Raw genomic sequence first — 15,413 nt, 5'->3', positions numbered from 1 at the left:
TATATAAAAATGTTGGTTAAAACTTAATTATTAAGTTATATATTATAAAGCTAAATACAAATAAATTAAGTTTTATCTCTCTCATGTTACTCATTCACTTTGTCTCTTTAATACAAATTTAAATTGTTTATAACAAACCAATTGTAAATAAACAAATCAACCAACATTTTTTTATACTTTTATATTTGTTTTCCAACTTCTTCAAAATTTTCCAAAGATAGAATATAATAATATTCTATATATGCAGGATGTCAGCTTTATATAAAAAATTTTATATTTATATTTTTTTATATCATCTCTTCCATAATTTCATTATTATTCTTGATATTTTATAATATTTTATATATAAATTATACATTTTTTAAAATACTTTAAAAATATGTGTTATAAAAGATAAATATATTCCAAAATAATATTTTTAGAATCAAAACAATTTTCAATTTTTTTTTATTTTATAATTATTAAAAATAATTGAGATTAATATTTTGTATAATATGAAATAATATATTTTATTTCCATAATTATTTAAATAAATAATAGACATAATAAAAGTTTTTTATGAAATATTTTACTATATAAAAAAGGAATATGTTTGATGTACATAAAAAAAAATAAATTTTTTTATATAATTTTATATATTATAATTCAGATTTGTTTATTAAAATAATATTGTGAATATTTATATAATATCTAATGCATTGATTTAAAAATGTGTAACAATGTATATTTATATTTGTCATTTAAAAAGATACATATTGAATTCAAAAAAATTATATGCTAAAAATTTTGTTCCATAATAATAATATATAAAAAATAGTTCGTCGATTAAAATATATTCTTTTTTTAATATTTTAAATCTATTAAAAAAATAAAATGACATCACGAATATCGTTTTTTAAATTATCATAGTAATCACATATGTAATATATCTAAGATCTTCTTTATAAGACAAATTTTTATTTAAATGTACAAAAAAATATCACGTAGCAAGAATATTATTATTAAAATCTGGTTACGATCCTAACTTGGTCAGCATATTTTCGTTTTATCATTTCAGCTTCAATTTTATCTTTTTTTCCTTGTTCACTGTGAGATATACCATAAAAGAAATAAATAGTAAGACCTGTATAAAATATAGATATAATATATAATATACAATAAGTTATAATGTTTTTGCTTTTTTCAAATATTATCAATATATTTATACCTATAGCCATCCAAATAGAAAATCTCATCCAAGTGAAAGCATCTAATTGCAACATCAAATATAAATTTATAAAAATACTGCAACATGGAAGAAGTGGGACTAATGGTACCTGTAAATAATAAGTACAATTAAATATAATATTAATGTTTTTTTCCTAACAAAATTCTTTTTTTTCATTTTTTCGTTTTAAATATGTACCTTAAATGCTAGATCAATTTCATGAACAGGTTGTCTTGCAATAATAATTATGATTAATAATAATATGTTTACAAGTACTATTAATATCACAGATTCTATTACATTCTTGCCAAATACTTCGGTATCAACATAACTAATGAAAAATGCAGTAATAAATATAACGACACCTGTAAAAATAATAAGATATAAAAAAATATAAGAGTAATGTTAATCATAGTTAAAATTTATATATAATTTTTATTATTATATACAAATATGTAATTTTTATTACTTGTTATAGATAATTTATATATATATATAACTTACATAAAATTGCAATACTATATTTTGCAACTTTAATAGACATCTCAGTTACTTCTTTTTGATTCTGCAAATTGACAATTTGTTTTAAAATATTGAGTGGTGTTAACTTATAACCATCTATTGGTGTTACAGATTGAGTATTTGATGTACATTCTTTTCCTTGATATCTAAATAATACATACAACAATTATTTTTTTGTATTTATTTATACACTTAATATATATATATATATATATATATTAATATAATAATTAGATATTACTATCTCTTTACCTTAATATTAAAACGGATATTGCTACGATCGTATATGCTAACAACGTTCCAATAGACATCATATCGATTAATTGTTGAAGATTAAAAATAAGTGTCATAATTCCCGTGAATAAACCGGAAATAACTGTACCGAAAATAGGTGTCATCGTTTTTGGATGTACATTTGCAAGTCGTTTAAAAATTATCCCATCATTACCCATAGCATAAAGTATTCGCGGTAAGGGAAACATGGCTCCAAGCATACTTGTACATAATGCAAATGCTGCACCGATATTAACAATCCATTTAATAATAGGCCATCCAATTTTATCGAATACATATGGAAACGGTGCATCGGCATTCTAAATATGAAATATTTTTTAATAGTAGATATTAATTGTAATAAAAAGAAACTTTAAAAAATATAATTCATATATAAGCATACTTGGTCATAATAAGGCCACATCATAGTTAATACAGTCGAAATACTAAAATAAGCCATTAAAATTATAATTAAGGAAACAACAATGGCTATAGGTATGTTGCGTTGAGGATTTTTAGCTTCCTCGCCAGTAGTTGCAACAGCGTCAAATCCTACGAAACCATAAAAACATTTTGCTGCCCCGATCATCACTCCGCTTATGCCAAAGGGCATAAAACCTCCTGATCCTGCATGTTGTTGTTCTGATTCTGGTATATCATTTATTGATATCCTCCAATTAGCTGGATCAGCTGAAATTATTTTATATGTCAAATTAAAATAATTTATACAAGATCTTTTTTTCATAAATATTTATAGATTATTTAATTAATTAAAAAATCAGATAAATTGTAATCAAGAGGATATCCTTAAAATATTATGATTAAGATATAATGATAGAGATTATTTTTTGAATTACTTTAATTTGAATGTTTAAACGATAAATAGAAATTATTACCTTTAATAGATCCTGCAATTATGATTATTAAAATGGTCATCAAGTTTATTACAGTGAATATATTATTTAAAATTGACGATTCCTTCACGCCTACACTTAATAATATTATGAGAAGTATTACTACAGTAAACGCGAAAAAGTCTGGATATTCTGATAAAAACGAAACGCTTATAGGCATCACAGAATGCAATGTTTTACTTATTACATTTCCTATCAAGGCATCCAAATAATTACTAAGTCCTCGGGCGACACTTGCTGTACCTAATAAAATTTTTAATATCAGTAATAATTATTAATTTAATAATGATTATACATATTATATTATGTCTACAAATATTATTTTAATAAAAAAATTATATTTTAATTTTATTTTCTATAAAAAAATAGAGCCTAATACGTTTTTATGAAATTAATACTTTTACAAATAAATAATCTTTTACAATAAATAATCTTTTGTCTCACCTATTATATATTCCAAAATTAAATTCCACCCTATAATAAACGCAATAAATTCTCCTACTGTTACATAACTGTAAACATATGCTGATCCTGCTTTCGGAACTCTGGAAGCAAATTCTGCATAACACATCCCTGCAAGTTGAAAATAATTGCCTCTCTTATAAAAAGCAAGATAATTAAAATTATCGAATTAATTATATTTTAAATTTTATTTAAATATCATTAATCATTTGATAAAGAAGCATTTAAATCTTTTTTTTTAATAAATTTCAAATTTTTAATTCCAACATTATAATTCAAAAAAAACAAGATTTATTTTATTTATTAATGTATGTTTATGTTTTCTGATAAAAATAAATTGTCAATATGTGCAATTTTAATTTACCGGCAAACCCGGAAGCGATAGCTGCAATGAGAAAAGAAATGCAGACGGCTGGACCAGCCGTCTCTTTGGCAATGCTACCAGCAAGGACATAAACACCAAGGCCAAGAGTCGAACCCACGCCAAGTGCTGTGAGATCGAATAAGCCTAAAACTCGAGCAAGTTCGCTTTTATTCTCAAGATTTTCATCTATCCGTCTTCGAGACAGCGCCTTCCACAATCGGCTGGCCATATTGCCAAGCCTTTTTCCTTATGCCTACTTTTCTTTTACCTAAAATTCAATATATCATTATTTTTTTTTCCTTTATTTTCATTCTCAAGTTTATGTATAATGTATAAGTAATGAAAATTTGTTTTACATGTAATGAAAGATGATAAATTTGAATATGGTTTCCTTGTGTTTTAAATGATAATTTCAAAGTCATTCAAGCAATTAAATATAATATTAACAATATAATATTAGCGTTTAAAATATTTTACTTAAAGATATGCTTTGACCGTGAAAACTCTTATGCATTCAAGTAAATTCCGGATTCCATATCTGAAATACAAAAATATTTCTGTGCAAAGTATTTAAGCAAAGTAAAATAAAAAATTGCATTTTCCATTGATACCGTAGATTATTTTATATCTAAATAAGAAATTATAATATAACAATGATATAATATTATTTTATAAAGGTAAAATATAATACAATAATATTTAATAATTGTTGGTTGTTTAATTAAATATCTCTTCAATGTTATGAGATACGAAATCATTCCTTTGTTAAAAAAATATTTATTAATTAGAACACTTATTATTTTTTTCTTTCTTTTATAATATATGCGAAACGAATAATAAAAATATTTCCATTTTATCATGAATAAAGAGCAAAGATTATAATATCGTATTGCTCGTTAAATATATAACATGAGACTGATTGATCGATTTTTATGATTAAAACCCATTATTATTTTTTAATGATGAAGATAAAAGATTCGTATCTTTTTCAATTATATACTATAGTATATAATGAATTCTTTTAACTTAATCTATTCATTTTCAGAAAATTGATCTATAATAATTAACTTAAAATTATTAAAACGAATTTATTTAAATATAAATCTTTATCAATAAAGTCTTTGAGTTTCTAAAATAAAATGTAAATAATTTTTTATAAATAATTTTGTAAAATATAAATGTACAATTTGCAATAATTGATTAAATGCACGAATATTTTTTACTTGAGACTTAATCTCAAATTAAGACACAAACTAACAAAATTAAATAAGTAAGAAATCATATGACAATATTAGATATTTGAATAGAAAAAATTTTTAATTATGAAAAGAAACTTAACTTAAATAATTATTTTATCATGATTTGAGAAGAGAGGAAAAAAAAATTTTATTACAACATGAAGAAGAAATACTTAATGATTTGGGATGTCCTAAATTCCAATGGAGTTATCGATTTACAAATTATAAAAGATAAGATACAAAAAAATATCTTGAGATATTGAAAATCAGTAAAAATAAAAAAAAATAATGAAGCATAACAATTAGATATTTCGATAACACGATAATATCAGCTATATTAACGATATAATCAAATTAATCGAGTTCTTAATATAATCAAATTAATTAATTACTAATTAATTAATATAAAAAACAGGAAATTAAGTGTAAATTGGCTGGCATTATAATTAGATTTGAATATTAGATTTGAATATTATTGAAAATATTTGGAAATATCTATCAAGACAAATTTAAATAAATAATTATCAATTTTTTTACTAGCAAAGTTTTGCTATAGAGTGCTAGGTGGAAAAAAATATCATAATTTTATCTAGGCAAATTATATAAATCAATGCCAAGTCTTATTTTTCAAGTTATAAATAAAAAATAATACGTACAAAATATAAATAAAACATATATGTAATGAAAATATTATTTTTTATGTTTTATTTATTATGTGTGTACGCAAAATATTTATACATTTTTCTAATAAAATATGAATTTTTCTTATATTAGATAAATAAGTAAAAATAAACAAAATAAATGTATATTATTTTATTATTAAATATCATTAAATAAGGTTGCAAAAAAATAGAATATATTAATTTGAGATTAAATTTAGAATTACATTGAAAGAACATTATATATTATTCATATAGATTAGATAAAATTTTTTTTGATTATTATATAATTCATTAACAGTTGAAATTTAAAAAATATCGAAATGATAAATAAATATTATAATTATATTTATGAAATAAATGATTAGATAATATAAAAATAACATACTTTTTATTTTATATTTTATTTTACAATTGTTATATATATTTATTCTTTTTTTAAAATAAATATGAATATTTAATTGAAATATGAATTAAATATATATTTATAAATTTTAATGTGAAATAATTGCAATCATGTTATATAATCACCAATAATTATCACTATCATTATAAAAAATAATGATTTATAATTTTTAACAAATTTGCCAAAAAATTAAAAAATTTAATTAATAATTTAAAAAATTATCTAATTTACTAGTTAGAATTAAAGTTAACGATACAATCTTAATGAATTTGCAACAATATCCATGATTTATCACCGTTCACAATGATTGCAATTGTATTAATTGTATTAATGATAATCGATGTTAATCGATGATGGTAATCAATATCTTAATTTTAATGGTGATTGAGTTTCAATATCCCATTTCATTACCGATATAATTTATTACCATTTCATTCTTTATCATTCGAAAATTTCATTACATACGTCGTTTAGATTTATTTATACGCTACGCAGTCAATGCCATTATGTCTTTGCATAACCATGTTTCTGCAAGTGACCATGCAACGAAAATTGCTTTCAACAATCTTTATATATCCAAAAGATAGAAACGGACTAACGTTTTTACATAGCAAAGCATATTATGAACAGAAATGATGAGAAATTTACATTTTGTGGAAATATCATGAGATATATCATTAATTTATTAATTTAATTTATTTCAATCAATTTGTAACATTATCTGATGTTTTAATATTTTTAATAATCTTAAAAAGATATTTATTTCGAAAAAACTATTTTATGAAAAATAGCAAAAGTTATATTATTGTAACATTCCATAACATGATGTAAAATTAAACTATAAAATATATATGCATTACATAAATTACTAGAAATTTTCAATATATGACTTTTTTCATTATATTGTCTATATATTTCTGAAATATTCTGAGAATTACATATAAGGATTCGTTTCGTGTATAATAAACATGCATAAACTATCATTCTTTCTCTAGTAATGAAAATGTTTAAACCATTATAAAATATTGTTATAATAAATATATATAATACAAATTTTTTAGGAGTTTCCAAGGCTCTTTGATCATTTATGTGTTTGTAAATCACCTTGATCTCTTTAAACGATGATCGTGATTGGTAATTTAAAAAGAAAGAGAGGAATGTCCTCTTATTATGTATTTACAAGCGCACGCAGAACGCATCTCGATTTCTATTCTTTTATCTCCATTATGTTAGAATTCTCCCAGTTAATAGTTGTAATTTTGTTTACTATATTTATAACACATACACTGATAACTATGAAAACAATGTTGTTTGATTATTAACACTTCTTCATAATGATATGAGTATAATTATCACAAATATAATGTATTTTTCGAATTTGTAAATGTAAATATTGAAGAGAATCTGTTGATCGTTCATAATAGCCCATTTTGAAATGTAAAATCTTATTTCTAAGACAAATGTCAAGTATGGATTAATATCGTAATAAATATCATAAATTTTTAATCAATTGCTTAATTTCCATTAAGAACTATATTGATTTGAAGATTTTCACGAAGATAAAAGTTCTTAAATTATCTCAAAAACAAAAAATTGATAATCGTTTAATATCGTTTTATTGATATTTCAGATAACGTCAAAAATAATCGAGATATCATGGCAAGCATCCTGTATAGCAGATATATGATTTTTTATAGAATCATTATAGATCAAAAGATAAATTTCATCAAGTAATTCGATATATCTAAGTTCTATTTTTTCTTCATAGAAATATTCTTCGAATCATTATCATTTTATCATGATGCATGTTAACATGTATAAAACATTATTCAAACAAACATTATATGATATTGATCGGTTTCACATGTGAATTTCATGATACTGTAATTGGTGATACAATTGGATGTTTTAATATTTGGATAAAGATTCTAAAAATAAATCGAAAATAATAATGGAATAAAAATTTTTTTACTTATGATTTTATTTTCGAGTACAAAAATTTTTAAATGTAATTAAAATTGGCTAATTCCTAATTAAATATAAATGAATTATATAATAAATGATTACTCTATATATATATATGAAAATAAAAAAAGAAATTTTTACCGTTTAAATTCTTGTTTTTCTGAAAATCGAGATTAAACATATACAATCAAAGAATCATGTAATCGACAAATTTTCAAATTCAATTTTTTTAAAAACTAATTTTTTACTTATTTTTATTATTACATTTTTTATTTATTTTCACACGTAGAATAACTACCCATCCGAAAATAGCCAATTTTATTTGTGCTTCTTGTGAATTTTTTCGAACTTTTATTGAAGAAATGAAACTTTAAACAATTTTATTCTATATTTTCGATTTATTTTTTTTTTTTAAATCACCTATCTGCTTGTTTATCAGTTATAAGACACTCTTTAATGTGTACGTATTAAAATTTGCGGGTCTCAGATGATATTGGCATAACGAGAATCCACAAACAAATGTATAGTCGATTCAATGTGACAAGGTTACAGTCTAATTAAGGCAAGGCATCATGGTATCATGTCCCCATTGCACGATCCCCCCTATAATGTCTTTATTTACAAATCATATGCGAGCTATTTAACAATTTCACCAATCAAGCCTGACACCATGTAAGGTCGAGGGATCTTAATTTGATTGAATCACGATCATTGAATAATAATAATAATAATAGAAGACTTGTTAAAGACTATGATTTTATAATGTGAGATATAAAAAATCTTGTGAATTTTGAAAGGAAAAAAAAAAAAAAAGAAGAAGAGAATAGAGATAATGCAAGACTAAAGGAAAAAAATAAAAAGTATATGCGTATGGCATTCACGGATTGAAAAACATTTTTCGTTTTAAAAATAACATCACTAAAATTTCATTAATTAAATCTGGCCGAATCCTGATTATCAAGTTTTATAATATTAATTTTTATCCTATGCAGAATGAATTTATGTCCATTGAACGCCTCGACAAAGTATTTCTTATACAAATATAATGTTTGAAGATTTTTATTAAAGAAATGCACAATAGAAATGTAACATTTAAATAACACGGACAATTCAAATATACAATTATAGACAAGTGACATCGATTAATCAACAATTTAGATGGTGATTCTTTGTGTATGAATTGTTTGTATACCTTTGGCAAAGCTACGTTATATGTACACAACTATATCGGATACAAATCATGTATGTTCGATTTCTATACATCGTGATCCTTGAAACGTAACAAGCTAATAATATTAAAACTCTGATCAGGAATATTTTCATTTTAATCATTATAAAATGGAAAACAATATCGATGTGATAAAAACAAGTAAAAATTTGAATGTGAATTGAATATGGTGGAAAAAAAAATGGTAATATTTATATAAATCAAATCTTGCAGTTAATTATGGATAACTATGTTAAATTGTTACCATTACATAACAAGGAAAAAAACATTGGAATGATATTTCTCAATGCTAACCTCTTGCAAAATTCCTTTCAATGGATATCCTTAGACGTAGTATCGAATATTACACATTGCTACACGAATTGAAAATACTAATAAAAGAGAAAGGAGTTCTTTCCTTATTCATACATGTAGAAAAGAAAATCAGATATGACAATCACTATACGCATACGGATTACATACATATATTATAATATAATTCTAATTTTTATAAATAATTTAAGCTTAAGTTAATTTAATCTAATCTAAAATAAGTTTGATCGTTTAATCTTAAGTTTGATTGATGGATAATAAATAAATAATTAATATCTTAAAAAATAAATTGTTTGATTAACTATTTGATTACATATTTGAAATGAAAAAAATTAAAATAAAAAATTTATAAAATACAAAATACAAAAATATTTTATATTTTGTCTTTATCATATCATTTTACTTAATAAATTTAGAAAAAATCTACGAAAAATCTACGACTATGAATTAAAATAAAACATGTTGTGTAAAAATCATTAATCAAATTGAATAAAAATCAAATTTTTATAAAATTTTATAAATTAACCGATAATGTAATTTATTATTTGAATAACATTGTTTAATAATATTAATTAATTTAAAAAATTCAAATAATTTGATTAAATATAATATTTAATTATTTACAATATATTAATAATAGTTTTTTTTAATAAATATAATTTATGATGTAATATTTCAATTTAATAACAAATCATTTAGTTAAAATTATAATAATACATTTATATTATTTTAAAATTAATTTTAATTAAATAGTTCCAATTAATTTAAATAGCTGAATTAATTTATTGAATATTATTAAATATATAACATATTTCTGCTATCTTTTATTGTAAAAATTTAAATTAATAATATAAAATATAAAATAAAATAACATTTAAAAATACATTTTCTAAATTTATATTTAAATGTATTATTTATCGCTAAACTGTAATTTTTCTCGTTATAAAATACAAAATAAAATTTTCATTCAAAAATATCGCAAGAAAAAAAATTCTAAAATAAATAAATTAAATAAAAATAAGTACAAATTAATTTATCATGTTGATTATTTATTATATTCTCTTCGTAAAAAAAATATAAATATAAGAAATATTATAGGAGATAATAATTATACATTTTATCTTTTACTTGTGTTATATTTTATGATGTACACAAGAATATATTACTTTTCAAACACGTGTTCATGTTTATCTTTATTAGAACATTAGGTCATATTAAACGTTAAGAAAAATTATAAAAATAAAATAAAAAATAAAAAAATAAAAAGAAAAATTATTAAATTCTTAAATGCAAATAATATGAAATAAAAATATTTAAAACAAGTATTTGTAATAATACGCGCGTAAATTACAGAATGTCTTATAATTGAAGAATTATACAAATCGCAAGACAATAAAAAAATTTTAGATTTTAAATATATACCAATATTTATACATACATTATACATATATACTAATATATAATTCATTGAGAAAAAAATAATATTGAATATTTATTGCATTTACAAAAAAAAAAATTATTCTTACCTGATCTCGAAGATTGAGAAGAAAACTAGATGTGTAGAAAATTTCTCACATATAAAATCACTTTGACCGGGTAAGATAAATATATGTAATTGAATCGGAAGTAGGTCGACACTGTGAAACCGGTCGCGCCGGAGGACGGTCGCAAACTAATAATGTGCTCTAATATCATGATGTTCGCTTCCACCTGTCCGCTTACTAATAAACCACGATTACCCCCCACTAAAAGCTATTCTTAAAGTAACTACATTACCGGTCGCAGATTTCGGGTTTCTCAAATTTTGAAAGAAAAATTGTATATAAAGAAACTTTATCTTTTAAGTTTTTCTTTAACTTTAATTAAATCGTTCTTCATCAACCTTCTAAAAATCTGTTAATAAAGTAATAAACTGTGTTAGTAATAGACTATTATTATAACTTATTATATTAAAAACATTATAAATATAGATATATATATTTTGATTAGAACAATTGTTTAATTTATTTATATAAATATATTTATTATATTTACATGAATTGCAAAAATAATTTTTTGTTACGTAAATATTTAACAGATTATTGTAAATAAAAAAAGAAAAAAATATTTATTATCGTTATTATTGTCTTTTCATTGATTCATTTCTCTTTAATAAGAGACAATATTTTTTATATGTATTATCAATTAGTTTTACAATATAAAAATTCTTCATATATAAAACTGGTCCTAAGTTATAATATTTTCTATTAAAATATTTCATTTAAAATAAATTATTAAAATAAAAAATTATTAAAATTATTAATTTTATTTTACATACATTAAATAAATTAAATTCTATCTGTGGGTTTTTGATATGTATCAGGATTAGTAGCACAGCCTGGACATGTATGTAAAGATTCGTGAATAAATATTTCACAATCTAAACAAAATGTTTGATTACATTTATTGCAAATATATATCTGAAAAAGAATATATTTATATTTCAATATATTTTTAATTTACACATTTTGCAAATTAAATTCGCATGTTTTTCTTATTAAATTCCACTAATCATACCTTTTTATCTTTTTGTGAAAATATTTTTTGACAGCCATAACAAATTGAAGGATGTTCAAATGTAACTTCTTTCTTATATTCAACTTCTTTGAAAGGTTCAACAGGAAATAAATAATGATAAGATCGTGCTAAATGTGGAGCAGATACCAAAGTTAATCCACATGCTCTACATTCTACTGGAAGCTCACAATGTTTACTTAGACATTGAGGGCAGAGATATCCTGTACTAAGAAGTTTAACAGATTCATCTGAACTTTCTGCATGACTGTAAAAAAGAAAAAAAATATTTTCTTGCTTCTTTATTTATGAACTATTATTTAAAAATAACTTACCACATGCAAACTGCCATAGCTGAATCATTTGTAGAAGAATGTAATGCATGATGAGGAAAACCCATTTTTACAAGAGCAGCATCTAATCTAGTAGCAGCTGGTGGTGGATCTATATGCATATTTAATTGTTCTTTGTAATGTTTATCATCTAATGCAACACCATGCTCTCCACCAGTTGCTGTAGCCATTCTTTTACAAATATATAATTCAGCAGCCAATCCTATCACACTACACCTGACAGAATCTGATTTCATATTCTGTAATCAAAATTAATTATATTATTTCGATATAATTATTTTAATATATATATTATTATTAGTATACTTTAATAGTTTCATTAATATCTCCTGGATCACATGTTGTAAGTGCTCCCACTATTATAAGTATTTCCTTGCTAGCATGTGATGGTAGAAGACGTAATGATTTTAAAGCTAATTCTATAGAATTCTGTAATGAAGGTTCACCTGCTGGAGTAATTTGTTGCATACTTTGTACTTCCTATAAATGAATAAAAACTTATAAAACAAAATAAATGAATTTTAAATAAGAATATTTTTTCATAAAAATTTACCTTAATATGTTTTTTAGAATTTCCAGTTAATTCGCTAACTTTTTCTGCTCTTTTATTCCTTGTAATAATTACCCCTAACTGACTAATAGGATTTTGATAAAAAAATTCTTCAATAAAATCTTCTAAAAGCTTAAATTGAGTTACATTTGTAAGTAAAAATTCAATAAAATAAATGACTATATATTATGTATTAATAAGCACCTTTAATGAACATAAAAAACGAGTTGGTTTTAAATCTTGAATAGACATTGATTCTGAAGCATCAAGAATTACATAAAGATGCCTCATCATTCCTAATCTAGCACCAACTTTTTTTTCCATTTGACGTTTTCTTTTAACATTGTGAATAATATCTGCAACTGATGCTTCCAATAATCCATGATCATCTTCTTTGATAGCTTCCCTTTATAAGAATTATTTATATAAAATAATTGTATAATTTATAACTTAATTTATTAAAATAATTTAAAAAATATTAATACATACCATGTCTTTTCATAACCAGTCTCCCATCTATATTCTTTCTCTTCTTCTTCATCAGCCATTTTTTAATTTCAGAAATAAATGCTGCAATTAAACATTTAATTCACTTAATTAATATATTATATATTCAAACTTTCTTAAGAATTTAAAACAATCCTTATTTTACGTAATTTTATTTAAAGTTGAAAAAATAAGGTTAATGTTGTTTATATTATTACTATATTAGAAATGACGTATTAATATTATGATTGAAAAACTTTATGTGTAAATTTTATTGTACTTTCGAAATATTAATAATATAAAATTATAAATAAAAAAATTCTTGAAAAGATTTAATAAACTCATATAAAAGAATGTATACAACTTTTACACAATATTCGGTTAAGCATTTATTTACTTTAAATTTTTCTTCATAAATTAGAATAAACGTATTAAGCATAAAGATAAAGCTTAAATATATCAAATTAAAGAAATAATTAAAGTAAATACAATTAATGATATAAAATTTATAAATCTATGAATAATAACTAACAAGTATTTTCGAAATTTTCTTGATATCAATTAACATAAACTTTCTTTTTCTAAACTCGATCCAATGCCGGAACATAGATAAATTTCATGCAGAAAAGCGGTACATTTGAAATAGATATTAAAGCATTTACAATTATATCTTTTTTCAAAAAATAAATTTTTTTTTTTTTCAATGATTTTTCTCAGCTATAATATTTCAAGCATAAAATACAATTTTATAGAAGAAGTATCTCAATCAAAAGGAGATAAAATAGAATTAATGAATAATATTTTCCCGCCAAAAGGTAAGCTGTTGCCGTGGCGGGCAGGCGCCATGGCGCTACTGTCGTCAGACGCGATCACTGTTTTCATCCCATCTCGTGCGGCAACAGCAATTATCCAGATCAAGGAAATCTGATTTTTCTACGGTTTAGCAGGTGTAAGTCGATATTATTAGTTTGAAAGTCGATCGCGTTGAAATCGGTAACGGACAAGTGTGTTCGAAAAATATTCATGGATAGACAGGAAGTGAATAGTCGAAGAGAGTTTTCGTGACGAGAGCCATCTTGACGAGCATCGGCTTGCTCATGATAGACAGAGGACGAGTCTGTGGCGGCGGCGGCAGCGGCAATGGCATCGTTTCTAAATGTTTCTGTAAATTCTAAACACCCCTGTTATCTGCAATTAGAATAACTGCATTTATCGGTAACGATCTTTCACGGTGAACCGGTTATTATTTCAAGATCGAATTATCTGTGAGTTTTATTCGTTGGTAACTTACGCCACTGGCCGCGTTTACAATGACTCCATGCTGTGTGTCTCGACGTCTTACCATTTATGCGGGAATTCATTTAATTTAAATAAAAGGTTCTGCAAAAAATATCCCATGAGAATGCTTGAAATCATAGACGATTTATAAAATTATCAATGACAGCAGTATGTATGGAGTGATCTTTTGAATTACCGTAACAACGACAGTGGTGTCTTGTTAAAAAATGTTCGCAGTTCGATTTCCACCGGCATGTTGCGTGTAAATTTTTCTGACGCCCGCGAAACTTCGAACTCCGAATGTTACGATTTTTTTTCCTTTTTATTTCCATATATTACAAATTAAATATGAAAGCATCTTTAGGTTATTTATTTTAAAAAAAAGAATATTTTTTCATTAAAGTTGCAGTAATAAACTTCAAAAATTAATTTGAAAAGATACATTCATACATGCATTTTTTAATTAATATAAATTAAAAATTTTATTTAAATTTATTATATATAAAATTACTAATACATAATCATAAATGTTGAAATAATTAATTTTAATTTATTTAATAAATCTAAATAATTTAATTAGTTTAAAATAAAAAAATTTTAAACTAATTAAATTAATTTTAATAATAATAAATTATAATTTATT

At 22.7% G+C, this 15,413-nt stretch overlaps 3 protein-coding genes across 25 annotated transcripts in view; 1 reads left to right on the top strand and 2 right to left on the bottom strand.

The window, feature by feature from the left end:
• Nucleotides 1–927: 927 nt before the first annotated feature.
• LOC102676536 (high affinity cationic amino acid transporter 1) lies at nt 928–11,317 on the bottom strand. Of its 7 annotated transcripts, none has more exons than XM_006624282.2 (12): nt 11,077–11,310; nt 4,099–4,280; nt 3,743–4,010; nt 3,361–3,489; nt 2,899–3,159; nt 2,406–2,692; nt 2,178–2,322; nt 1,982–2,105; nt 1,712–1,875; nt 1,406–1,572; nt 1,208–1,316; nt 928–1,123 (listed from the first exon to the last, which is right to left on the bottom strand). In XM_006624282.2, the coding sequence occupies exons 3-12, from the start codon at nt 3,969–3,971 to the stop codon at nt 1,002–1,004; spliced, it is 1,737 nt and encodes a 578-aa protein (XP_006624345.1). In that variant the 5' UTR covers nt 3,972–4,010; nt 4,099–4,280; nt 11,077–11,310; the 3' UTR covers nt 928–1,001. The 7 variants fall into 7 exon arrangements, with proteins under 7 accessions (XP_006624345.1, XP_006624346.1, XP_006624343.1 ...); XM_006624283.2 differs by having other exon boundaries at nt 1,982–2,084; nt 11,077–11,309; XM_006624280.2 differs by having other exon boundaries at nt 1,982–2,322; nt 4,220–4,280; nt 11,077–11,305.
• LOC102677725 (flocculation protein FLO11) overlaps nt 10,134–15,413 on the top strand; it is a 10,626-nt gene continuing 5,346 nt past the window's right edge. For all 11 annotated transcript variants that reach the window (XM_031514489.1, XM_031514488.1, XM_006624299.1 and 8 more), the window contains exon 1: nt 10,134–10,154. The gene's annotated coding sequence lies outside the window, so the exon portion shown is untranslated. The remainder of the gene's footprint in view (nt 10,155–15,413) is intronic.
• LOC102677231 (general transcription factor IIH subunit 2) overlaps nt 11,640–15,413 on the bottom strand; it is a 19,523-nt gene continuing 15,749 nt past the window's right edge. For 2 of the 7 annotated variants that reach the window (XM_006624287.2, XM_006624288.2), the window contains exons 2-8: nt 13,496–13,576; nt 13,211–13,412; nt 13,010–13,138; nt 12,763–12,936; nt 12,439–12,695; nt 12,107–12,371; nt 11,640–12,009 (exon numbers count right to left, since the gene is read on the bottom strand). In XM_006624287.2, the coding sequence (XP_006624350.1) occupies nt 11,878–12,009; nt 12,107–12,371; nt 12,439–12,695; nt 12,763–12,936; nt 13,010–13,138; nt 13,211–13,412; nt 13,496–13,554 (1,218 nt within the window). In that variant the 5' untranslated portion in view covers nt 13,555–13,576 and the 3' untranslated portion in view covers nt 11,640–11,877. The other 5 variants (XM_031514492.1, XM_031514491.1, XM_006624286.2 and 2 more) reach the window with 5 other exon arrangements.

Source organism: Apis dorsata, unplaced genomic scaffold (genome assembly GCF_000469605.1).
Source record: "Apis dorsata unplaced genomic scaffold, Apis dorsata 1.3 scaffold_1026, whole genome shotgun sequence".
In the NCBI taxonomy this organism is placed as follows: Eukaryota; Metazoa; Arthropoda; class Insecta; order Hymenoptera; family Apidae; genus Apis; species Apis dorsata.
This window is presented reverse-complemented; position numbering and strand designations above follow the sequence as displayed.

Coding starts and splice junctions, on each gene's coding strand:
- LOC102676536 (XM_006624280.2), bottom strand. CDS start 3,971: ATGGCCAGCCGATTGTGGAAGGCGCTGTCTCGAAGACGGATAGATGAA. Junction 2,693..2,898: donor AATTGCAGGATCTATTAAAG/GTAATAATTTCT, acceptor AAATAATTTCAG/CTGATCCAGCTAATTGGAGG. Junction 1,124..1,207: donor TTCTATTTGGATGGCTATAG/GTATAAATATAT, acceptor TATTTTATACAG/GTCTTACTATTTATTTCTTT.